Source organism: Phallusia mammillata, chromosome 2 (assembly GCF_965637545.1).
Source record: "Phallusia mammillata chromosome 2, kaPhaMamm4.hap1.1, whole genome shotgun sequence".
Classification (NCBI taxonomy): Eukaryota; Metazoa; Chordata; class Ascidiacea; order Phlebobranchia; family Ascidiidae; genus Phallusia; species Phallusia mammillata.
Genome location: NC_137253.1, coordinates 24,510,034 through 24,535,852, shown reverse-complemented (window position 1 = coordinate 24,535,852; position 25,819 = coordinate 24,510,034). Strand labels below are relative to the sequence as shown.

Here is a 25,819-nt window from a genome sequence, read left to right as displayed (position 1 = left end):
CCTGATTTTTTCAGCAACCAAATAGAAAAATTGGCATTTAAATCCAATGCCAATACTTAGGTGTTATCTAATTAGGCAACGACAAATTTCAACAAAACCTTGTGATTTATTGAACGATTTGTGCACATACACGCGCTATTCTAACAGCGCTAATGCAACTGACAACCATCGATTTTGCTTGATCAATTCGGCAAACGCGGCAGTCCTAATGTGTTAAAACCTGAAAGCTGAGAAAAATAAATACCACAATGAAAAATACATGAAAATAAGGATATAACGCAGCTATATAAACAGCCAAGCGTTTTCCCCCAATTAAACATTTTTTTGTACAGATACGAACGTGTTTTGGTAATTTGTACAGGACAGAGCTCATTTAAACAAAAACCTAAAAAAATATTTGACATTTAAAATTGAGATTTTACATGTACGAAGCCATCTGCTATAATAAGCAGTTACATAACTGCATGTTGGATAACAGCAGCTGCGTTGCGACTGCCTCATTATGCGACGCATTGTAGTTACAGAAGTACAAATAGCAACCTAACGTTACGTGATCCGCGGTGTACCATGGTTTTTGCCGTTGTTTAGCAACAGAAAATTTCGGTCATTGTAAATTTTAATACGTATAACTCTAGAAATTTCAAGATGCAAAAATATTTAACCGATTCCTCTTTTATGAAAAAAATTAGAACGATTAAAATTTCTATTAGTGATTTCTAAGCTTATTATAAGTTGGTAACTATTAGTAATGCACCGAACCGACCTCAAATGATTCGGGCCGAAACCGAATATTTGATCATAAGGCTAAATAATTTCCACCGAATCAGGCCGAGCCTAAAATCCTCTTTCTGGTGGTTAATCATTCTCAATTAAACCCTATAATTATTGATGCAGGTGAACTCATTTATATATCACTCCAAAGTACAGTACAAACCAGGACTAAACCCAACATTTTGCAGATGGCGTATATAACTCGTTTGTTCAGGAACGATTATCAGTTAATTTATGATGTTTTAAATTGGCGACATTGAAAGTTTTGGCGTTCATTTCATACACTCAATAAGTTCGGATTGGACCGAAGTTTTATAAAAGTTCGGGCCGAAACCGAAACATCGACAAAACGGCGTATTCGGCCGAAATGTTTCCGCCAACTGAAACTTTTGTGTTTTACTTGTAACTATCCTAAAGTTCTGCATTGATACAAGTGCGCTCTTTAACTACAGAAAACTTAGTACGAGATGAAATTCATTTCGTACGCTTTGAAGTATAAACCCAGCACAGAACTTGCCCCAATGTTCAGCTTAAGTAATCCAGGCAAACCGTTGTCTACGAAAGTTCAAGCTACAGCTCTTCTTGACCTCGTTTACTACATGTAGTTAGTGTGCGACTGTTGCATTGTGACTTGAATCAAATATTAATTACTAATCAACTGTCAAGGAGTTCCATGAATTCCTTTTGTAAATCTACCCTCACTTTAGGAATGTATCCTTGTCTGCCTTTGAAACAAACAAGCAACTAGTTTCACCTGCAAAAATACCCCTATACTTGCAAAACATTTACGCGTCGCGGGTTTTGCTTTTTTTCGCCGTTCGTACGGAAGCCGTGGGGCCAAATTAGTGCCCAAGCCAAGAAACTGTTGGCGTTGTTCATCCGTAAGCATGAAGGTCACAACTAGTGATGCACCGAAGTTTCGGTTGGCCGAAACATTTCGGCCGAAACCGCTGTTTTCCAATGTTTCGGTTTCGGCCCGAACTTTTTTGAAAATTCGGCCGAAACCGAACTTTTTTATTGCATGGAATTGAGGCCTTAAAATTTCATTTACGCCCATACGAAACATCATTAATTAACTTTTTGTTGTATCTATGAAATACCAGCCACGTTGTCTGCAAAATATTAGATGTTTAGCAAAGTTTACCCATTGTGAAAGTGATTTTAGTTTGTCAAAATTGAGTTCACTCGCATCAACAACACAAGGTTCAGTCGAAACCATCCAAAAAACGGGGATTTTATGGCCGAATATTCGGTTTCGGCCCGAACCTTTTTAGGCGGGTTCGGTGCATCACTAGTCACAACAAAAATACCCTCAACGCATCACATGAATTTACCCTACATTCTGTACGCTTGTCTTCATGCTTAGTAAACACGTGCAACCATCCACCAAAACCACAAAATTTGCTGCAAAATTCAGTAAGAATGCAAATGGCAAAACACTACACACAAATACCTTTCTACTAATAACGACTTTCTGTGAACCAATTCGAAGTCCACAAACAGCAATTAGGGGTTCAAGTGCCATTTAATAAATTTGACCTACAGATAAGGCAACATTTGCCCTTGGAAACGGTATATTTTGAAAACGCCGCTGAGCAGAAGAAAAACCATTCCAACGCCCATCCCACATGTAATCTGACCTTCGAACACGGTTCCCTCAACCACGTGGCGAAATCAACAGACGGTACCAGCAATTTTCGCCTAACGTTACAAAAGATAGCTAAAAAAATTTCTAAACTTTGCTCCAGGCTTGCTCAGTTTTATTCTCTGGGAAAGCGTCATCTTCTTTTTTCGCCTAAGTCAGTTGACAAAAAAATCTTAAACCTGACACATACAAATTTCGATTCTACCTATTGTGTTCAATCTTTTCATACGTTTTAAAACCACCTGTTGAAAAACCGTTTGTTCATGGTTGATTGTTGAGCTGTGCGGGTTCGTTAATATACCTCATCGATTTTTTGACACAACGACGATACAAGAGATAATCGCGAATAAATTGGAGTTGTCTTTTTATCACCGTACTATGCATCCACTTGCGTACAACAAACGCCACCGGGATAAAGCCAAATAATTACAGACCTGAATAATTCCACCAACATGATTTTAAACATACAACAACTTATTTACCCACTTTTGTATGCAACCTTTTCGCTGTGACGGCTGCATTGTAAATCCTTTCTAATGGCGCCTGATAGCCCAGGTCAATTTCTAGCGTGTTCCGCAGATTGAACTGAACAATCGATCAGTCTTAACTGTTTATAACGTCACGAAATATATTGTGACGCTATAATTATGCCTGTTTTTCGCATTGTTTGCCAAAAACGCCACATTTACAATCCTTTACAATCCGTGTTGCACAAATTAAGTATTTTATAACCAAGGCATTAACTTCAAGACTATTCTTTTAATAACCCACACCGTTTTTTTGTTGGAACATTCAGATAATAAAACTTAATATTCGCGATACTGAAAAACAATACTACAAACAGCAAATTTATACAACTTTAGGGGCCCGTTAGTTCAACCTTTTTTACACTGTTGAATACGTTTCCCACAGTCTGAAATCACGTCGTTTGATAATGAAAAGTGTCAAGTTTTAATGACAACACAAGGGTTACCTGAGACGACCAGCACGTACAAACAGTGTTTCATACCGGAACGGAACGAAACCAAATAACGTTATTCGTTCTGAGCAAATTATTTATTTCGTTATTTCGTTCTGGACCGATATTTTCATTTCGTTCCGGTCTGACCGAAATAAAATTATGACGGTATTTTTCGGTATTTCGGTCTTAAAAAAGAACATTTATTTGTGGCCTTTACAACTATTAAGCGAAAAAAGAAAGAAAGTTGCAACACACAAAAATTATTGTCGGTAGATGTTACGTCACATAAACATTTGTCAATAATGGTCAAACGGATGTTAATTGTAGGAGCCTCAATTTTTATTATATCTTAACGGCGCGAAATTTTCAGCAATTGTTTCATGTCAAATGTCCAGAACGAAATACCGGAATAAAATATAACGGTATTTCGTTCCGTTCCGGTATTTTGAATATTTTTTATTTCGGTATTTCGTTCCGGTATTTCAGTCAAAAAATATTTATTTCGTTCCGGTATAACGTTCCGTTCCGTTCCGGTATGAAACACTGCGTACAAACGTACAGACAGGTCCAAACACAATACGCACTTCACCTTTGTTTCGCTTTTCATAATTGTAACTCATTGGAAAAAGTCGGTTCAACACAGACATGGCCAACATTGAGTATGTATAAGTACTGATGTTTGAGTGCCCAAAAGTGGATTTTACCGCAGTAAAAAATCGTAACGAAACGTGTGTTGCTTGTTTTCTTCGGTTTGAACCCACAAATGCAAACAATCTTATTGTTTTCGTATCCCCCTTTTTGAGTTTTCGGTTTAAACTTTGAGAAAGTTATGCCCAACCAATCACATTAAACTGCTCCAACGTTGTGCAAGCTAGCAAATTAAACTGGTGTTATATAAACGGCACGACACACCGTCCAATCATGTTAACTATATTTGGCCTATGTAATAAAGAATTGAATATGATTAAACAAGAAACTTTTTTGTCCTGTCAAACTTATCTCAACTAACCGTACGCATTTTACCTAAAATCCCTGACCTAAACTACAAGCTTATTAAGAATTGCACTTTGCCTAATCACAGACTAGATATCAAAACAAGTTATTTACCTTGATGAAGGCGATCTGTATGGGACGTCGAAATAAAAATACCATTGACAGAAAAGCTCACTAAACTTGATATTATGCCTGGCAGCAATAGCTTGTATAAGCTAATTGTCTTTTCCTTGGACAGCTGCATCTCGTACCTGGCTTACGTATCACGTTCAACATGTCGCAATAAGGGAACAACCAGCTTTAATTAAAGTTATATTGATCACTTTGTACATTGCAAATCGAATCGATCTGACATCCAAACATTAGATTAAAAATATATACCGGCGTTTGAATGTGTCCGCGGCTAGGCAATCAACTTTTCTTGAGCCCCGGTCTATTTTTGACTTAGCAATTACCATTAGTTGAATATAAAATAATGCAAACAGTATGTAGTTGAAAGTGCGTTTGTATCTCATTAACTTTTCGCGGTCTTATCAAAGTCTTTAAAGGAAGTTGGTGTACACTGGAAGACAACCTCAATTTCTTGTGGGCCCCGTTACATAACGCCTTATAATACGGTGTAGCTGCAGCGCGTTCATTGGTGAATATAGCACCAATTGTGCCCTTCACTGTTTTCGACTTCATAACGGTTTGAAGATGCGCAGCTAAAAAATGTTTTAGTGCTATTGTGTCGCTATGTTTTCTTTCACTAAGCGAATTATACTCAACTTTAATATACAGAGATCTGTTTGCCAATGCATTTCAAAAATATATAAATGTTTCAAAAAGAATTGCAAATGTTTTTTTTGTACTTGGATTCTAGCCAAGAAGCGTTTTACATGGATGATTTAAGAAGGTTGTGTTAAATCTTTCGTCATTCAACAGCACCCAGCATGATAGGTTTGTGTAACAATTTTAAAAATTTGGAGTTGTCACGGAACAATGTATTTATGATGTGATGGCTGCGTAGGCGAGAAAAGAATAAAGTTTAATAATGGCATTTAGTAAAATAGGCAGAGAAAGTACTGTTTTTTTGTTTGGGGAGGGGGGTGCTGAATGTGTGTCGCATCTGAAGTTCTGTTCCAAAACCGATGAGGCCCTGTGAAGTAATACGCGCCTTGATTGCTTTCCTTTGAATGTAGCCAGCGCATGAAGCGTAGATTATTTCCGAAGATCAATTATCTCTTAACAAATACCCGTTTTCGTTTGTCAAAGAACGGGATTAAGATGACGTTGGCACCACATATCCATAAAGCTAATGATGTCAGGGGAGTGATGTATCACTACAAAGTGCGTAACAGCGATTTTGGCAACGTCAACAAGCAGAATATTTACCAGCTGTGGGCTCATTGCAGAAGGCAGACCCATCTAATTAACCCTTGTCCCATAATGCAAGCTAACCATGGTTTGGAATCCACTGGGCTAGGCATCTAAAAAAGTCAATGCGGCCTACATAAGTGTCAATAAAATGTTGGTTGGCGTTCATGAAATTTAAAGTTGCTTAGTCCTACGCTTATATGCACAAAAAAACAAACGGATTCTGAACTTTTCGCTTTGATGATCAGACTACGTTCGCATTATTTCATGATAATAATAATGTATCACAAAGGTTGAATTTGATATTTTTAACTTAGTGATATAAGGGTGTAGTTTATTGTTTCATTAAATTTATAGTTTAATGGGTTAATAAAAAAAACTTATTTGACAAGATGTTAGTATTTTTTTAAATTGCTAATAACGCCGCGTGTTGGAGACCCATAACGTAAGCTTCCGTACATGCCAATGTGATAGTCCACAGTCGTACATTCTACGTTGTATTTATGTTGGCAAGTCTGCCACCTTGTTCTTAGTTTATTCGGTAAGTTAAAACTTTATGCCTATAAACTATAAGCTTTAATTTAATTTTCGGACTAGGTTGTAAATATGTAATCGGCATGTTTTAAAACCCTTGCACAACTGGTGTACGATTAACTCAAGCCGGAAATATTCGCTAAATGCCATCCCAAATGGAGTTTAGGTCTGCGGACAATACGAAAACGAGAGGGACAGTGACCATTAACCATTGAATTTTTCGCTGCTGAGCAAAACACTTCCGACAACAAGATATACATGATGAAATATTTAGTTGATTAACCCCAGTGCTCTTCAACCGGTGTGCACAAAATGTGCATTGGTATGTACGAAAAGGTATACAAAGGTGCATAACAAACTTTTAATGAACCATTAATATTTGACTTTCAGGAAAATAAAAAAAGATGTAAGTTTCAACTGATTTTTTTTAAATGTAGGTAGCCTATATGTACGTCAAAAGACGTTTTGCGCAGAGTGCGGATTGAGGTTAATTGAAGTCAAAAGTTTTTGATCAAAAATGCGGCTGCCTGTTAATATACGTCGAGATCAAACAGCCCAAGCCATTTTTCATGTCGCTTTTTACCTCAGTTTACCTTTTAAGTAAATAGGGTGCATGAGTTCGTCACAACAACTTTAAGGGTTCACCAAACCAAAAAAGGTTGAAGAGCACTGGTTTAACCTGCATTGCACAAGGAGTAAATGTTGAGCATTCAGAAGAAATTTATCAGAACAAATAAACCTCTTCTTTAAACGATTAAAATTTATTAACTAACAAACAAGTACACAAGATATTTTGAACATATTTGCTATAGCAGTGTATAGAATCGCGGTACTGCAATTAACTAAATCAAAGGTAGCAGCTGAAGACTTTCGTTGTTCTTGTTTGCCTGGGGTTATTGTCATTTATGCAGGTTTAAACTTTCGCCTGTTCCCATATTTCCTTTGTCTCATCTTCCACAAATGTCGCATAAGACCCATTATACCTGAGACAAAAAAACAATGCAATCGTACATAAGAATAGCACTAACCTTTGCAATGCAGTAGTCACAAGTGGTTATTATTATTGTAACACTAATTTTGCACTTAAGGTTCTATTAAATAAAGCGTGCCATACTGACCCGCTGTTCACATGACCGAATTAATATTAAGGAAATCCGGTTAATCGCATAATACGTCAATTGCATTGCAGCACTATATACAAATCTGTTATTTTCATCGTTAAACTTTAATTGCAGGGATCGTATAACCGATCTGTGCTCTGTTTCAGTACGCAGTGACATACAAAGTCGTCAGGGGTATGTGATCAGTATAAGGTTGAGAATCACCGGTTAAAAACCACTGAATCCCACAGCTTCTTGGATGAATGTTATATCGTACAGTACATAATATTTAACTGCACTTACCAACAAACAGGAATACGACGTATACGTGCAAAAACGCGGACAAACTGAGAGAGAAGTTTAAAGGGTTTGGAAGCGTTAGGGCGTACATGGATTCCTCGCTAAAACGCCTGGCTGCACTAGTTATAACTGAATCTGGAATAAAACACACTTGGTTAACTGCAAGCTCAGGTTACTGCAACAACTAGGATCATCTTACATTCGCTAAAACCGCCGATTGGATAAAGTAATATCCATGCGTGGTAACGGAGCCAAGTTAAAGGTTTGAGATCCATGTTGTATGTTTGCAGCATATAGTAGGGATACCTATGTAACGCATAAAAATTAAGTTGAAAAATAAGTTGTTTCGGCTGAAGATAACAGCTGGTAAAATGGACTCTTCTTGCATTTACCTAATTACTTCAATACAGCTCCAAACCACAAACAAATCCCATACTGCACATCTTGGGAGATGCTCTGGCCCAACAAGCCACATACAAAAGAAAGCAAATGTTCTTCCAGAAACCTGTATGAGTTCTGATTTGATTAGGTAAAGAAAACATCAAACAACTGACAGATATAACTTACAAAATAGAAGTATGGAAACAGTTATGAATACTCGGCAGCTGGATTTGCAAAATCACATATTTTTTTACCTGCATAAATGTAAGATACCATGGCGATTTTACAATTCCTAAAACTCCATGGAGTGCTTCTAAATATGCAAGTAACACAGCAAAGATAACTGTTGAACCATATGTTGCATATGTATCTGCATAGAAATCTAAAAAACACAGTTGAGTTAAGGTTTATTTTTATCATACTTCTTTAAAATTAAAAAAAGCTAACTTTACCCGGTCCAAGTTTTAAGCGATAGTAAAGACAGCCAATGAATACAATTGAGTAAAGAACAAATTGAGCAAAATTGTACATCGTTAAATAAAAATTTTGAACATAATCTGCTATTTCCTCCTCCTTGGTTGGTTGATTTATTTCCAATCCACTCTCTGCCTGCTTCTGTAACATTATTTCAATTAGCATGAGTTTTATAACCTGTGCCAATCTGCAAATGTCCAATTTTTAGTTTTAACTGAAAAAGTAGTTGAGTTAATACAGGGATTATCAACCTACAATGCAATGCATAATATCAAGTGGCACTATTAATGCCAGAAATAAAAATAAAAAGCACACCAAGCATTACATATATAAGCTATGTCACATAGGTTTTTTGCAACCCATTATTTAGGACGATCATTGTATAATTCCAACAATGTAATGCTCTTGAGGAGAAACAACCCTGAAGGGATCAATAAATTTAAAAAGAGGTACTTTTTACACTTAAAAGGCTGTGTATGCAATATTGGTAATGGAATGTTCACGTCTACCTGTTTCACCTCCAGCTCGTCATCTGATTCTGATCGCCATCTTTCAAAATCAAGTTTCAGGAAATGTGGCTTCTTTGTATTTTCAGGAATAAGACGGGGCCAGTAATTGCCTTCTCCTTGCTTGGTCAGTTGTAAATCCACACATGTTGGTGTCACTTTGTAAACACAACCCTAGATGCAGTGGGGTTATGTTAGCTATCATAAGTTTAAATGCAGTTGGGTTACTTTGTTGACAAATTTTTACTCAGTTTTCTGTAGTACAACTGCAAAATGGTACAACAAACAAAAGCAACAAAGACCTCTTTGTCAATCTCATCATAAAAGTCTAGAGTAAACTTGTAAATGTTCCACCCCTTTGCACCAAGTCCCTCAGCTTAAAAAACATTAAATGTTAGATTTGCATGTAGTTTGTGAACAACAATTACCCAAATAGCAAAGATGGTGTGTTAAAATGAAGCAAATTTAATTTTATAAGAACTTTTACCTTCAAAAGTCAGTGATTTCTCTGTTAGGGATATTTTGGGTTTCTGCAAAATAATTTGCATTTATTAGAAATGACCTGGTTAAAAATTTATCTGCTCATTGTTTGAATAGATTACTCAAGGCAATAAAATTTAGACAGATGAAGCAAAGATTTTAGCCTTACTTGTACGTCTCCAACAGACACTTTCAAACTTATTATTTCCTTTCTTTGCGCCCAGAGTACATTAGGATGAAGAACGGTAATTTCTTCAAAGTCGCTACCCGGTTCCATAACTGACTAAAAACAAATTACTTGAAAACAAAAATTGCTAACTTTTTGAGAAATCTTTGCAATTTGCAAACCCCCCGTTTTCTACTTACCGCTTCGAGCGCCAAAGATTAACCCAACCACATTTTGTAGGAAATGGGGTGCAAACTTTGATATTCATTTACCATTTTAACGTGCAGGTAATACTAATATCCCGTGGCTCTAATAATACTACATTTACGGTCATTTGTACATGGAATGTTTAAGTTGTATTGACACAGGTAACCTACTAATATATAAAAAAAATAAGCAAAAAAGAAGTAGGGCACGAAACAGCGAAAATCTGACACATAGCCTCTCGGGATTTCAAGTACCAATTGTTATTGCCGAGCTGTTCACACCGAGTAGCCTATAGGCCTACATCCAAAACACAAAACATTCACTTGACAATGTCCAGATTCTTTAATCACCCAGCAGCATACACTACGGTTTTGGAAACGATTGGGGAGTGAATTGCCATTGTTTTTCCCATTCGTGGGATTGAAGAGCCTTTTGTATGACACTTTGGCGACTCGTTGAAAACATAAGCCCATTAACAGGTTCAACTAAAACCGTGTTTCCAACCATACGTGTTTTTTGTCCAGTTTTTGTTTCATGTGAAAATATAAGCAACTTTATAAGTAGCCAATTCAAAGAAGCTTTACGCCAGTCTTTGAAATTGCAGATTATCTTTTCAGCCAATCAGTACTTCAGAGCATTTAACAAATTAAAGTGGATTAGCTATTGGGCATGGCAGCCTTTTTTATTAAAAGAATATACTACATCTTTGTTATTGCCACAGACCAAGGACATTTAATGCAATTGATGGTGTGGAGAAGCACAAAAAGTAGATGGATTTCGTTGACAGTAAAGGAGTTAGTAACGCAGCAAGCTTTTCGGGAATCTCTAATTCAACAACTTGCGTAAATCATGCATGTTTTATGCGTCCTAATTGTGGAGCACCTACGCCACAGAAAGCAACATTTAACAACAGGTAGTCTATTGTCGTAACTGCAGAGTCGCATATTGTTTAACCTTTAAAGTTTTTAATCAGAGCTACTATCGTTAAACCAACAGTTATAAACTTAACGTTCTTGTTGCATTTAGCAAACACTGGAATGGAAACGGCGACTTTCTGCGAGGGTACTTCATAATATGCTTTGTCAGCGGAATAATTGCTTTGCTGTCGGTGCTGCTTCTCCATGCTTTGTCGTCAATATGGCTTGATCCAAGTAAAAATTTGAAACTAAATGAGGTGAATCCATAGGGTTAGAACCACATTACAACGAATTTTTATAGTATTTATATTTTTATTCAGGAATTTGTTTACTCCACCATCGCCATGGCAACTGCTTCGGCGTCAATGAGCCTCTGTGCGATGTGGACTTATGTCATACAGATTTATTTAGTATGCAGTGATTACCAAATGGATATTAGCAGGTTTGTTGCAGTTGCTTTTGCCTGTGCAAGATTTTGCTTTAAAACCATGAAAAAATATATTATCAGTCGAGAAAAAATTAAATTACTTTATGATGTGCAATCTTGAAAGTTTACTTGTTTGTAAAACTTTTCTGTTTATCTAAGACAAATCGAATACCTAAAGCAAGTTTCGACAATTCGATTTGTGGCTACTTTTTGCGGCGTCGCAAGTGTTCCAGTATTCATGATCAGTAAGAGTGCTTGTCACTTTGTTCTACCTTAAGAGGCAAGTTACTGCAACAATCATGTTACTTTCACAGGTTTCGGTTGTTACATGTACATGGAATTTCATCATATGGCCGCAATCATAGGAATCGCCATTTTGGGAGTGACCATCCTCTTCATCTTATTTGCCGGGGCTACGTTACTTAGCGTATGGAATCGTATGCAGAGTACTATCTATCAAAATGCACACACTTGCAACGTCGGTAAAGTGATTAATCGCGATGAGGAAATCAACAATCTAAAAGTAAACCAACGGGCCTTGCATGCGTATTTTGAAAAACAAAAGGCCAAAAGCAATGGTGGCCTGCGCAAAACTGATTCAACGCATACAGAAAAGTTGCATCTTAACTTGAGTTCGTTGCAAGAGTCTACGATTTCTAAGACAACGAGCCGATCGGACACTTCATCAACGCGAGCGGCTGCGCGAAATGTGGTCAAAGAAAAACCCACAGCAAAATCACGCATGAAAACTGCAAACCCTGAGAAGGCAAAGGACAGCGACAGTGCGTCTACTTTGGTTTAGCCAAGGGTTCCAACGTTCAGGACCAAACAAAATATCCACATCTCCCATTTGGAACCAGCAGCAGTATTCACAGGGTTGCCATCGACATGGACCCCAAAACAAGGACTATCGAAAAATTAAATTTTCATACGAAACGAACGATTTTCAACAAATCTGCATTTTACGAGCCATGACATATCACATGCCACAGTTTTACCAGTAGAAATCCTTCGTGCATCTTACGACAGGTCCAGGTTTATTTTTACTTTGTAGCAGGGATTTGACTTGTAATTATAAAAATAAAACAAACTAAGGATTTAAGTCAAAAACAAGGCTACTTCTTAGAAATGAGGACATTTTTTTAAAGACATAGCCTCCAAAATAAGGTCAAATCTTAGAAATAAGGACGGTTTTGGCAACCCTGAGTATTTGTGAGAAAACAGTAGCTTCGAATTTCTGTTTTTTTTTTATCTGAGACACATTAAAGAAGATAACAACTGAGTTTGTGTCGGCATACGACTATGGTATAACATTTCCATGATAGTTTAATACCCACCACAATGTTGCTGCTCTAAAACATGAGAAGCAAGACAGCAGGGCACCGATCTTTGGCATAAAAAATAAATGGTTTGTAACAGTTGCGTCTCATATATTAGATACAGGTTAACCACCGGGACTTTACACCCAAACGCCCCAGTGAAGATGTTAGACCACAGCCTTGAACAGCAGATCTGCTCCGTTAGTCTATGTTTTGTGGATAAACTGTCAGACACTGTTTTCGTGTGGATCTCCGTTTGTGCCAAATACATTTTTTGGCAAAACACCTTGTGAAAGTTCTTTTTTCGGGTTAGTGGGCTATGTCGAAAGAACGTTTATTAGAACGTGGAAATAAATTCACGCAAATAAAGTCAAATGGAACAAAATGTACAAAAGGGCAGTTATAAGTTGGACAATGCACCATCCCATTAGGAACCCTTGTGGAAATGCTTACCAAAAATACCAGTTTGCTACAAGGCTAGCTAGCTGGTTAAAATTAGCTTTCAGTAGCTTTCGCTGTACGACTGCTCTGTGGTTTTATCACCCTGCTGCGGAGTGACGTCATCACTGTCATCGTCGGATGAGCCCGCGGTTGGCATTTGAGAGAGAATTTCCTCCCCTAAAAATATTGCAGATTCCATTCATAAAATATTTTACATTTTTTTTAATTTCTCTCGTCTAAATAATAACTAAATAAGGTTCTAGTTAATAAAAGATTGACAATACCCATACGCGGTAAATATTTATCTTTTTTTAGAATTGTGTTGAGTAGTTTTGAGGTAGAAGCTTTGCTTCATCAACAATATGAAAAATGTTAATAGCCTGCTGGATGTGCATACCTTGTAGATTACGGTTCTTGAGATTTCCTAGCCAGAAAGCCTCGTGGCAGTTGTGAAGAACCATCAGCGCCTTCACACGGAACACAAAAGTCTCAAGACTGCGCTTGAGAGCAGGAACGTGATTCGTCAGCGAAGAATCCTTGGAAACCTGAATCATCACATTTGTGTTGATAGTACATGTTTGCATGTGGAACTTAAAACGGTATTTCCTGTGAACCATACATGCAGCCTGTACACCAGGGATGTGCCACCTTTGTTACTGTGGGGCCAAATACAATAGCTAAAATTAGTACGCGGGGCGCACCTGTGTATAACACAAGGTGATTTTACTTTTTTGCTTACTCAATATACATAACTACAAGTAAAATTCGCATTTGATTCTAGCCACATATTGCCTGGTCGCAGACGGGCGGATTGATCTGCTCAAAAATATGTAATAATTGGACTCGTTTGCCAGTGCATTTGAAATCCAAGCGTCTTTGCAGGCCGCATAACCTTCAATAAAGGGCCGCAGGTTGACCACCCCTGCTGTACACGTATGGCCCAGGCCAGTGGTTCCTAAACTGTGGGCCGTGGGCCATGGCCCAGTACTAGGCCACCAAGACATTTTCAATGGGCCACAGAGCCATTTGAACAGATTCTACTGTTTTGTTTACTGTAGATATTATGCGCTTTGTTTTGAAAAACATAATATTTGCAAAGAATTCCTAATGTTGTAGCCAAATTTCAAGAGCATGTATCTCATTAAAAATAAATTGCTAGAAACCATTTCGCCTGTTTTTGAGGTTTTTTTGTGCCCAAATTTACAGCGCATGGTGAGCCACGAATCGCTATTAAATAGACATTTGGGCCACAGACCAAAAAAGTTTGGGAACCCCTGGCCTAGGCCAAGCGAATACCTCAGACAGGTGGTGTGTGAAAAATCCACTAACACCATATCTCACGACAGCCGCACATTTAGCTAAATTTCACAAAGTGGCATAAAGAGCACGAACACCTAATTAAAACGGCTTATCTCTAAAATTACTGACGGTTTGGGCTGTTTAGGTTATGGTAAGGTGTTATCACTAAACATTCAATAAAACTAACTTTAAAACCAACTTTTCAACACTTACTTCGCAACTCTATCCCTTTTTAGCTGCTAAATTAATATTTCAACCCTTTTCGCCACCTATCGAAATGTATTTAAAAATTTTGGCTTCGTAAGGTATGATATTAGTAGCTCTAGCAATATGTCTACGAACTTCACAGTTCCAATAGGAAACACAATCTTGTGACGGGACCAAATAAAACACAAATCACGAAACTAAACATAAACTTAGAAAGAAACCGGGCCAGTCCAGCATGGGCGACGCCACGTAGGGGCAAGAGGGGGCACTTGCCCCCCCTTGGAATTTCAGTGTACCTCAATTTAACATATTTAGCAGCAAACCTAATTAAATTGGCAGCGTGGGGATTTGTGACATCGTTCGATGCTTTAACTTTTAGGCAACTCAATTGTGAAGTACACGATTTATGGCTTCAAATGTAACAAATTCTTGATGCGGTAAAGTATCAGCCAAAATTTGCCCCCTTTTGCAAAATGTTCTGCCGGCGCCCATGCAGTCCAGTATGTTAAATGTTTCGGCAATGACCCGTGCCTTTATTAGTGTTCATGAAACATATGTTAGATTTTTATAATAGCTGTGTCCTGTGTGGAAAGCTTAAAATGGTGTGAATCGGACCTTTGAATGACAGGCGAGATGCTGAAGCTGTCTCGTGCTGCTCTGAATCTTTTTGAGCAAGTTAATGACGTCATCTTGGTGTTCTCGAAACGTCACTTCACATGCAGGGATTCCTGTGCGGACGAAGCTCTAAAGCACGAAACAACAAATCATATGCTCGACAATGCGCAACGCACTCAAGTTGTCATGTTACAACAATATTCAAGAAATTGGAAATACCTCAACAACCGACTTAGCGTGCTTCAGAGCAGGTCCGATGGTAGATCTCGAAGAAAATGATTTCAATATATGAATTAACATTTCCAATACCTAAAAACAAGATGTAAATTTAATGGTGAAAATAACGGCCCAAATAGACGTAAAAAGCGACATGCTTTATTGTTCAAACGTTTCGGCAAATGCTCATGCCATCATCAGTGAGATATCACGTTTGAACAAAGCATGTCGCTTTTTACGTCTATTTGGGCCGTTATTTTCACCATTAAACTTATGAACAGATCCGTATATAGTGTTCCAAAGATTTAAATTATTTCCGCTGTAAAAAACAAAATTTTGGTTTGAGATCGAATTAACGGGAAGTGCTGCAAATTGAGTAATAAGATTTTTTTTCATGTTTATTGCTATTTACCTTTACAGCTTCACTCCAGCGAAGCAGCAAGTCGACGTTATCAACCCGCGATGCATTTGACTTGGCAGTGGAAGGGGTTGGGATAGCGGCCGCAGTTGTGCCTAAAACCTCGAACATGCCTAGATAATGTATTACGAATTAAAAATGAGCCAACACTTGCGGCCAAAGTTATTATGTTTCAGATGTTTTTTAAGGAACACGCTTGTTTGATAAAACGAGTCAGTTTGGGCCATAAATATATGAAATTACATGCAACATATATGCTAAATATCCAAAAGTTTAACAACCAAAGATGCAGAAGAAATCATACTTCTGTAACATATAAAGCCATTTTTTTATTACAAAACAATACCTTTGTAGAGTATGTGAAAGTTTGCTTTAGTTAACAATGGATAAGTGATGTGTGATTCATCATCTTCTTGGTTAGGTTCAGAATTGTCTCCCAAAATATCGGGCAGGGCATGTTTAATGAATGTTTCAATGCTTAATAGTGGATCCTCACTGTATTTGAGAAAGGCAGCGAAAAAAGCTTGAAGAGCTGGGCTCACTTTGGATGGGTTGCCTAAAACAAAATTGTATTAAATTTTTGCTTATGTTAAGTGTACCCAGCATATGCCTTAGGTCAGTGTTTCCCAACCTATGGGTCGCGACCCAAAGTTGGGTCGCTTGTAAATTCTGTTGGGTCGCCAGTTTTTGTGACAATTTATTTTTTATTTCCCAGGGCTATGAATTGCTTCCCAAAAACAATTTCATGGCTATTTGGCGTGATAGTGAATTATTCTGTTTGTGACGTCATAATGTCTAAATTTGGCGAAAAAACGAATAATTTTTGTTTGATGTTTTTTATTTTTCAAACTAGCGTATTCGAAAAAAAATTCCTGATTTACAAACAAAAATACATCCCCAATAGTAAGAATGCATATCCATGGGTCGCGAGAAGCCACAAAACAAAATTTTGGTAAGTATTTGGGTCGCGACAAAAAAAGGTTGGGAACCACTGTCTTAGGTCATTGACTCCCAACTATTCATGCCCCCTTTAAGTAACGCTCAGCACATGTTGCCCTATTTTTGCACTCCAAAAAAGTACAGATGACAAACTCACCAATATTTTAGGTCAAGGAGTAAAACCCAGGTTCTACCAAGATAGCTATTTTTCAAAACAAAACCACAGTATAAATTTAAACACACAATGTATTCAGTTAAAAAAACGCTGCCTTGGGTTATTAAAAAAAGTTGGAAACTGTGCATTCTTTGAGTCAATAAAAAAAATTGCAAAGAGGCTTGTATATATTTAATAAATGCAATCTTAGCAGATGCTTTGATTTCGATTACGCCCTTTTTAAGTCTAGTCTAGTGTGATCCTTCTTAAAAACACTGCTATTCAAATGGTAAAACTGACTGTGAAACTTGCTTACAATTAGTACAGCAAGAGTCTATACCTGCACAGTCATTCCAATCCACTTTCAAGAAATCATCAGCAGCTTTGGAGATTTTCTTCGCCATCCAAGTTTGCTGGGATTTGTTGTCTGTGACCAAACCATGAAGCGATGTGAGAAGTTTCAGAACAATGCAGCCACATGTTGAGGAGGGAAGAATCGATGAAAAATTTACAAAACATCGAAAACTTCCTGATAACATGGCAGTGTTGTCAACTGGAGCAGCTGAGTCCGATCCTTTTGAACAAAGTTGTCCAAGGAACTGATGCAGCAGAGATTGAGGACTACAAATATTTATACAAGATAAAACACATCTAAAACCTAGTTTTGAGTCACTTATGTACAGCATATTGGGATCACGTTTTTGTTGCCTAAATTAGGGTAAAATAATCCATCCACCGTATTCATAGTTTGTTGGGCACAGGTATTTGTAGTGAATGCTTTTTGTTTTGTTGTAACGCCCCCTTTTGTCATGGTATTTGTGCTTTAATATGCAGGGATTCAGCAATGATCAAAAAATGTCAAAACTTATATTTATTAAATTAGTTTTAGTAATTTATTTTTATTAATTTAAAATTGTTGCTTTGTTTGGTTGTGATATATAAACATTACTTTGAACACAAAGACTTGCTACCTTGGTTCAAACACGCAAAGTTGCTTACAAGAACAAATGCAAGTTTAGTGGCTAAAATCCTCACCTTGTGTTTTGATGGGAACAGTTCCATGTCAAGACATGCAAAAGAATTTCAAGGATGCTTTCAAAGCAATCAGCGATAGTTTCGTGTTCCTTAAGAAAGATCCCAGAGTCAACAGATGACATGCTGTCATCAGAATCAGCATCTTCGGGGCCAGAAACAGTTTTGCTCTGCAATTTACACTTGTTAGTCACTTTCAACACCCCCAAAAAATCACTTTCAACACCCAATAAAAAGTTTTAAGTTGCAGGACACAATAAACGATCAACTAAAAAAATATTCAAGTTAAAAACATGAACATTAAGAAGCAACACCACCACAAATTGTAGCAGAAATACAATTAAACATTGCCTACTTTCAGTTTCTCTGCCAAAGCAGTTAAGTGTGTCTGCAGGTGTGTGGTTAATTTCACAACTTTCGTCACCACCTCATCCATAGAAAGCTGATCGAGTTTTTCAAATCCAATGTCGCTGTTGCCTCCACTCTTGTGACCAAATCCAGGAGGAAGTTTGTTCAGTACAAGTCGATGTTTCACTTTTTGCTTTAAATCGTTCAGTAAGTAAAGAAGATGGGAAGGAAGGATAAAAAGACCTGGGAAAAATAGTTGCAATAATAAATCTGTCAAACTACACCCTTGTCATTATTTTGTGGAAAATTACTAGAACTACATTTGAAAACTAAAAGATATGTAATAAAAACTTTTTATTGGCCGTATCAGGAAAAAATATGTACAGTATAGTTTTTATGTGGAAAGGCTTTAAAATATTTGATACTGAATGAACATAAAAAAGGTAAATTTACCTTCAGAGGTTGAGTTCACATGGTTTTCTTTACAAAACTGCACTGGGTATTGGAACAATGAAAAAACATCTATATTAAGCTCTCTCAAATGTGGTCGTAGCAATGAAGTTGTTATTGCAACAGGAGCAACAGCTGCCTTCTTTTCTTTTTGTAGCTTCTTGGGTTCCATTGTTGAACAGTCCAAAGTTTTTGACATTTTTTTGGTTTCTGAACTTGCGGCAACAGTCCTCCAGGATACAACAGTTGCTTCTCTTTTTCCGCTGCCCATAAATGGTGGTACATAACCATTTGGAGTCAAAGGAATCAGTCGTTGCAAAGTTGCTTGTAGCTCACAAGCTTGTTTAAGACGATCAAGGACATTAGATTTAAAGTCATCATCAGATTCACATGCAAATACAGAAATTAGTTCTCGAAACCAGTTTACAGTGGCAAATAAAGTGTCAAGCACACTTGTCATTTGGTCACTGGACAATGTTTGAAAAGTATCAGTTTCTTCATATTTACTGGCGTAGGTCTGCAAAGGACAACACAGCAATGCATCTATTTCACCAAGATCTGAGCTTTGTGTTTTTTCGAGTGCTGCTATGGCACAAAATAGTGAGCACAACAAAGGTGACATCTGCTTGGCATTTAATTTGTTGTTGTTGTTCACAATTTTAATCGAAACATCACTTTCCGAGTGCTGGTCTTCAGGTAGCAAAAAGTAGCGAAGTGCACTGTCCAACTTACATTTGGTAGCAGAAGAAGAACTTTCCTCCTTGTCACTGAGAAAATATTTTTCCAGCTTTACTCTAGCATCTGTACTGACCTTTTTGGCAAGGCTCTTGCAAATTTTACTGTTGCCCAGAGTAACCAGATAAATTTCGTCATAGAAAATTGCCCATCCCAGTATGTCATTACGCAAAACATAGTTCATTGTTTGCATTAGAGAGCTGAGTTCCTTGCTTTTGTTAAAGTTTGCATTTTGATCCATGCGAGAAATTGCAACCATGGTGGAAACACATCCAATGATTCCAATATGATGATACCTGAAAATCAAAAGACACCACAATATTTATATTTATTTCTTGACTGTGTTGGGGTGTTGCAGTCCTGTCTATTGCACATAAAACATTGGCAAAAAGTCAATCTACAGCTTTAATACTTAAATTGTGATTAGAACTGAAAATGTAAACATGGTAAGAAATTGTACTATACATTAAGGCAAAGGTAAAATTGCCTACAAAAAGTGTTAGCAATGTTTCCTACTTGTCAGATACATGTGTAAGTTGTTTCTGAAGTACCATGTGCATTTCATCCCTCATACCCAGTGTTGCAGCATCCGTGCACTCATTGTAAGCAAGAGAACTAAGTACTGCATAAGATGCACGCACCTTTAAAAGTATTATAACAAAGTTTAACACAAAAACTAGAAGGGTGGCTTAGCACATATTGCCATTGCACATACACTGTGACCTATTTCTTAACATATATATGTTTACATCCGACACCTATTTTATTTTGGGTCCCATATCATCCATTGTCTTTTATAAGCTTAGTTGTGCAAAGTTGTAAATAATGCATTTCAAGGCATAACAATGAGAAAGTTTGGCATTGTATTGTCAAACACAGTGATCAGTACTGTGCATAAATAAATATTCATTCCATTTATACATTTATTAAGGTTTTTCTATTTTATGACTATTTGAGAAAAAAGTGTTAAATAGCGAGAAAATAGGCCAAAACACAACAATCAGCTCCTATTAATGGTGAATTGTACATGACTGTAGGAGTCTAGTGCAGTAAATGATAGGTACTACAGAGTTTAACAACACCTACAAATGATCCACACTACAAACTGTCCAAATTTCATTCAATTCAGACATTTTAAAAAAAAATGAACCATTTTGGGGGGCTAGTGGGGTAAATGTTGGGGCAACAGGGTTGAACACAACATTCTACACCTATAAATGGCACACTCTACAAGCTATGTAAATTTCATTCAATTCTGACATTGTTTATAAAATGGACCCATTTTGGGGGGCTAGTGGGGTTAATGTTGGGGCGACGGGGTTGAACATAACAAACAACAACTATAAATAGCACACTCTATAAGCTGTCCAAATTTCATCAAATTCGGACAATGTTTAAAAAAATTACCGTTTTTAGGGGGCTAGAGGGGTAAATATTAGGGTTACAGGGTTAAACAAAACAATTGACACCTATAAATGGAGTCAAAGGAATCAGTCGTTGCAAAGTTGCTTGTAGCTCACAAGCTTGTTTAAGACGATCAAGGACATTAGATTTAAAGTCATCATCAGATTCACATGCAAATACAGAAATTAGTTCTCGAAACCAGTTTACAGTGGCAAATAAAGTGTCAAGCACACTTGTCATTTGGTCACTGGACAATGTTTGAAAAGTATCAGTTTCTTCATATTTACTGGCGTAGGTCTGCAAAGGACAACACAGCAATGCAAGTATTACAAATTCTGCAAGTATTTCAAATTTTACTAAATTCTGACACTGTTTAAAAAACTAACCCATTTTCGGGGGTCAGTGAGGTAACTGATGGGGTTTAACACACAAAAGTATAGAATATGAAACCACGATGACCCAATTAACAGTCACGAAATTTTTTATCCAAATCGAACAATGTTTAAAATTCTGACCACTAGGGGTGTTGTCAGCAACATTCGTCAACGCTTCTGACGTCATAAGGCTGTTAACACCCCTCTGACTGGCATGTGCGAAAACGTCCACCAAGTAATGCACAAACACAAGTACCATATGTACTGGTGCCTTTATTATACCATTACACCACAGAAATCTTTCGTTTGTGGTGCGCAGCAGCATACAATAATGTTTTACACTTTGGGGTCTAGCGGGGTAAATACTGGGGTTATCAAGTCAAACAAAGCAAATGGCACATCTGCATAACTATATCTACCATCTGTGAAAGTTTCATCCAAATTCACCAAAGATTTCATGAAAAAAGTGCATGGACAAACTTCACCGGAGAAAAAAGAAAAAAAAAACTGAGTGAAATCAAGATTTGTCCCCTTCAGGGAAGGGGGCCCATAATAACAAGCCCATAATAACAAGCTCAATATGGCTTACAAGTCAAGTTGTAATGAAAAAATGTGACTTTCCTATACAAATCATCAACAATCCAGTTGATACAAATATTTTTTTAATTTTTAATTTAAGCGAATAATTTCTTGTTGATACAAATCAATAACAATGGGATTCACCAAACCAACCTGGTTTACTGACATGTGATTCACTGGTTGGTCTGTATATAATATTATAGAACATGCTCCTTACATCAGCACATTGCTTCAAAATGGTTTTTGAGCTTTCAATGGGTAATATATCAAACTCGCATAAAAGTTTTGGGCCGAAACCGAAGCAATGACCAAACAGCATATGCGGCTGAAATATTACAGTAAACCGAAACTATGGTGCATCACTACTTTCAATTATTCCTACCTGTTTCAGAGACATAATATCCATGCGATCCAGTGCATCGCGAATATAGTTTGCATAGGACGTCAAAACCTCTGGCTTGTTGCTGGCTATTATACATAACACATCCAATGCAGTGTCTGCCTCATGTGTCCCACTGTTTGACACGCTGCTAATGTGCTCCACCAGGTAACCAATGGCCTCTTGTTTGCAGAAATTGTCCATGTGCAAAAGAAACATTTCGTATAGCAATGCCCCCATTTTCCTTATTTGCTGTGATGAACTCCAAACCTAAAACACAAATGCTTTAAGTTTTTTAGGATTAGATTAGGACGATTTGATTTTTTCCCCAAAATATTAGTACAAGTCCAGTCCTAAAATCTTTTGAGGTCCTGTTGGGAAAATGAGAGGGAAAAAAGCCAATTCAATCGGTCAGACTGCTAAAATTTATAAGTAGACTTAATTAATCTTTTAAACAATAAGTAGGTTAAACCAGTGATAAATAGTTTACACTTACCATGTTCTTAGCCAGTTTGCATACACCTTTAAAATGGCTGTGGAACAGATATGAACAAAGCTCAAATGATTTTTGTACAATGGCAAATGGTAACTGGTTATTGCGTATCTTAGAGTAAAGCAAAACTGTGGCTTGTTTTGAGTGTTGTGGATTGTGTATGATACACAGAAGAAATAGGCAAACGACATCTCCAACATGCACATTGTCATCATTCACCTAAACCACAAAAAAATGTGTCACAATGAAAATGATATTTCAAACATACATCTAACACCAACTCTGTCCAGAACAGATATCCAGGCAGAAGCAATGACACTGTGAAATTGAATTGATGAGAAGATAGCGTCTGCAATCAAAGTTGTACTGGATCTAATTAAAGCACTACTTCCATCTGATGACAACAATACTGAAAAATCTAAATGAGGTCTCAACTCCGCTATCACCTAACAACATAATAATTCATGTCAGCTTACATCCCAATTTCTTTTTCGGGGGAGTAAAAACCCAAATAGTCTGCTGTTGTGAATTGGAATCCCACAGCAGGCTAAATTCTTCTAGCAATGGCTTGCCATATTTGAATGCTCGAGGGACTGGTTAAATTCAGTATCACGCCCCTATATAAGGCCATGGCTACCATGGTAGTGACTAACATCTTTTATTAGTTTGTAAATCATTACAAAAAGAAATTATGCTACACCACACTGTATAATTTGTTTTTGTTACTACAGTAATGCTGCATATTTTTTTTACCAAAGCAATGCAGTGTTTTTAGCAGAATACACATCTTGATTTATAAATCAATAAATAAAACACTTTACATATCAGCAATTACCTCCTTGCCAACATCAACCGTTTTGCATGATTTTAGCAAATATTTGACTACAACTGGCATGTCCTCCACTGAGCCACAAGCCAAGTTGGATATTGCAAGATCCTGCATTTCCTTTAACATAGAGTTGGGCAGCATAAGATTTGATAATGCATCAAACACTGCTGAAGTAATTTTCTCGGGCCCATTGTTGAGCAGATCACAAAGTGTGGCAGCAACAGTCGAATGATCACATTCATCTGTGAGAAGGTCAGGGACAAATGAAATAATATCACAGGCAACCTAGAAAAAACATATCAGAAAAGGATTTTGCTTTGTCTTTTGGCAAAAATAAAGTTTGTTTAGGTACACGTTACTTTCTTGAAAGTTTTTTATGTTACTTTCTTGAAAGTTTTTTTTTACTTTCTTGAAAGTTTAAGAGTATGCTTGGTCGTACAGGTATTATCAGTTGATAACATATTCAGGTTAACTGTGAAAGAATCGTATATCCCAGGGATACACAACCTTTTTACAATTGATGGCTGCATCAGAGATTTTATTTACTACTGACCGGCAGTTTGCCCATGAGTTTTGTTAGTACATTACAGTTAGAAATTGTTTCATACTATACATGTAATGGAACATACATAACACAAAATTACAAATACAGATTCATTACAAACCTTATTGTTATGCATGGTTCGCATACAGATAAGCCTACAGAAAGGCCTATAATATATATACCTTTACAGATTTTAGCATACAAGTGACTGATTTGCAAAACGATATAACATTATAATGACAGAATCTAACTTGCACACCAATTTCTCATAAATTTAACAAGTATATACCAACAGAACCACTTACCATGGACTGCATGACTGAAGCCATCTCAAGAAGTTTGGAAGCAAGAGCACTGGATTCATTTATAAAGTCAAGCCATCTTAAATGATTTAATATCAAGCGAGGTATGTTGGCCACTTCTGTTCCACCTGACAGGGTTGGTAACAAGTTCACTTTAACATTCTCATTTTCAGTATAAAGTGGCAATTTTTTAATCAAATACTCAAGCACATCTCCTTGCAATTCATCACAGCTAAGAAGCAGTTTGATTAGAGAATCCTAAAAAGAGGCCAAATTTTTGTAAGAAAGTTCAAAAACAGTTGACACCAAACAATCACCTACTTGCAAAATTTCTGAATTCTGGGATGACATATCAAAGTTGTCATTTGAATCAAGTTCAGATGGAAACAGACCAGCAACAAACATATCTTCATCACTAAGGGTATCTTCCATTGCAGAAAAGAATTCCTGCAATGATTCTGACAATACATCTCTTTGCATGAGAAACTTGATCAGTTTTTGCCTGAAAGAATGACTTTCACATCCAATTTTGTTGCCAGTGTATCCAAACTGAAATCCCACATCACTTAAAGATGTTGTGAAGAAGTTAGATGGAACAGTTTTACTTGGTTGTGTCACGTTTTTCTGATTTTTTGACCTGCGCTTATTATGTGGTTCCTTTGTTTTATCTTGTGTAACAGTTAAGGGTCTACGTCTCTTATTGGCTGATGCCATTATGTAAGTTTGCCTTGAAAACACAGCAAAATGTCACAAAATGATTTAAAACATACATTAGTATAAACCTCGATATACTCCAGAATACGCAATTTAATTAAAAATTTGCAATTAACTTCACTAATCTCTAGTTTAAAATGCATATTTCACAGTAGACTGCATATTTTCAAGAAGCTGGTGTATTTTTTTTTCTAAAGTCTAAATAACAGATTTAACAACTGAAAAAGATCACATTGGCTTCCACCCTGGCCATCATTGCATTGATGCCTTTTATTAGAATGGACTGCATGATTTGAATACTGTAGTACATTGTTGGTTCATGTATTTTAGAGTAACGCATGTGTATTGCTGAGTAGGTAAACAAAGAGTTATGACATCTATTACCTTTCAAGTTATATTCTTTTTTAAACTAAATGTTGTGTTGGGAAAATAATAGGTGCAAAAAATATAGCATTCAGAATTCAGATATGTTTATATTTTGTGTGTGCACACAAATAACATAGCAAAACGCTATAAGTCTCATTTATTCAAAAGAACTTGATAATCACAAGCTTTTACAGTGTCATGTTCTTTATTTAAAGACATTTCTACATTCTTTTTGAGCAAAATGTTTTTGCATGTAAAAGTATAGATATAGACTGCAATATAATAGTTTGTTTTTTGACAATCCGGTTTGCAGTTACTGTCACCATACAATGCACGATTAGAGTAAATGTTAATTCATTTTAAGTGTGTTATTTAGAATTATATTCGGCTTTACGAAGACACAAACAAACATTTGTTTACAGTCTCAGTTCCATTCGCGGTTCC

At 36.8% G+C, this 25,819-nt stretch overlaps 3 protein-coding genes across 5 annotated transcripts; 1 reads left to right on the top strand and 2 right to left on the bottom strand.

Annotated features, from left to right (window-relative positions):
- Window positions 1-7,002: 7,002 nt before the first annotated feature.
- LOC145213419 (very-long-chain (3R)-3-hydroxyacyl-CoA dehydratase 3-like) lies at window positions 7,003-9,848 on the bottom strand. Its single transcript, XM_080081682.1, has 10 exons — window positions 9,671-9,848; window positions 9,509-9,551; window positions 9,324-9,397; window positions 9,025-9,195; window positions 8,494-8,656; window positions 8,296-8,423; window positions 8,053-8,165; window positions 7,860-7,966; window positions 7,664-7,795; window positions 7,003-7,243 (listed from the first exon to the last, which is right to left on the bottom strand). The coding sequence occupies exons 1-10, from the start codon at window positions 9,776-9,778 to the stop codon at window positions 7,164-7,166; spliced, it is 1,119 nt and encodes a 372-aa protein (XP_079937808.1). The 5' UTR covers window positions 9,779-9,848; the 3' UTR covers window positions 7,003-7,163.
- A 796-nt stretch (window positions 9,849-10,644) lies between these two features.
- LOC145213421 (uncharacterized) lies at window positions 10,645-12,020 on the top strand. Its single transcript, XM_080081683.1, has 5 exons — window positions 10,645-10,787; window positions 10,901-11,048; window positions 11,112-11,233; window positions 11,378-11,463; window positions 11,533-12,020. The coding sequence occupies exons 1-5, from the start codon at window positions 10,645-10,647 to the stop codon at window positions 12,018-12,020; spliced, it is 987 nt and encodes a 328-aa protein (XP_079937809.1).
- An 834-nt stretch (window positions 12,021-12,854) lies between these two features.
- On the bottom strand, window positions 12,855-25,819 carry LOC145213418 (Fanconi anemia group D2 protein-like). Of its 3 annotated transcripts, XM_080081679.1 has the most exons (17): window positions 24,617-25,819; window positions 24,299-24,553; window positions 23,456-23,734; window positions 22,902-23,066; window positions 22,624-22,839; window positions 22,131-22,397; window positions 19,908-20,032; window positions 18,660-19,687; window positions 18,214-18,449; window positions 17,862-18,028; window positions 17,167-17,447; window positions 16,080-16,289; window positions 15,728-15,846; window positions 15,319-15,408; window positions 15,100-15,228; window positions 13,376-13,523; window positions 12,855-13,155 (listed from the first exon to the last, which is right to left on the bottom strand). In XM_080081679.1, exons 1-17 carry the CDS (start codon window positions 25,007-25,009, stop codon window positions 13,040-13,042), a joined length of 4,224 nt encoding a protein of 1,407 aa, XP_079937805.1. In that variant the 5' UTR covers window positions 25,010-25,819; the 3' UTR covers window positions 12,855-13,039. The 3 variants fall into 3 exon arrangements, with proteins under 3 accessions (XP_079937805.1, XP_079937806.1, XP_079937807.1); XM_080081680.1 differs by lacking the exon at window positions 22,902-23,066; XM_080081681.1 differs by lacking the exons at window positions 12,855-13,155; window positions 13,376-13,523; window positions 15,100-15,228; window positions 15,319-15,408 and adding an exon at window positions 15,433-15,634.

Excerpts from the sequence above, each read along its gene's own strand:
- LOC145213419 (XM_080081682.1), bottom strand. The coding sequence starts at position 9,778 with ATGGAACCGGGTAGCGACTTTGAAGAAATTACCGTTCTTCATCCTAAT. Across the intron at positions 9,196-9,323 it reads ATGATGAGATTGACAAAGAG|GGTTGTGTTTACAAAGTGAC; the intron begins GTCTTTGTTGCT and ends CACTGCATCTAG. Across the intron at positions 8,657-9,024 it reads ACGAGCTGGAGGTGAAACAG|AAGCAGGCAGAGAGTGGATT; the intron begins GTAGACGTGAAC and ends ATAATGTTACAG.
- LOC145213421 (XM_080081683.1), top strand. The coding sequence starts at position 10,645 with ATGGATTTCGTTGACAGTAAAGGAGTTAGTAACGCAGCAAGCTTTTCG. Across the intron at positions 10,788-10,900 it reads AAAGCAACATTTAACAACAG|CAAACACTGGAATGGAAACG; the intron begins GTAGTCTATTGT and ends TGTTGCATTTAG. Across the intron at positions 11,049-11,111 it reads AAAATTTGAAACTAAATGAG|GAATTTGTTTACTCCACCAT; the intron begins GTGAATCCATAG and ends ATTTTTATTCAG.
- LOC145213418 (XM_080081679.1), bottom strand. The coding sequence starts at position 25,009 with ATGGCATCAGCCAATAAGAGACGTAGACCCTTAACTGTTACACAAGAT. Across the intron at positions 17,448-17,861 it reads TGTTCCCATCAAAACACAAG|TCCTCAATCTCTGCTGCATC; the intron begins GTGAGGATTTTA and ends AAATATTTGTAG. Across the intron at positions 16,290-17,166 it reads GGATTGGAATGACTGTGCAG|GCAACCCATCCAAAGTGAGC; the intron begins GTATAGACTCTT and ends ATTTTGTTTTAG.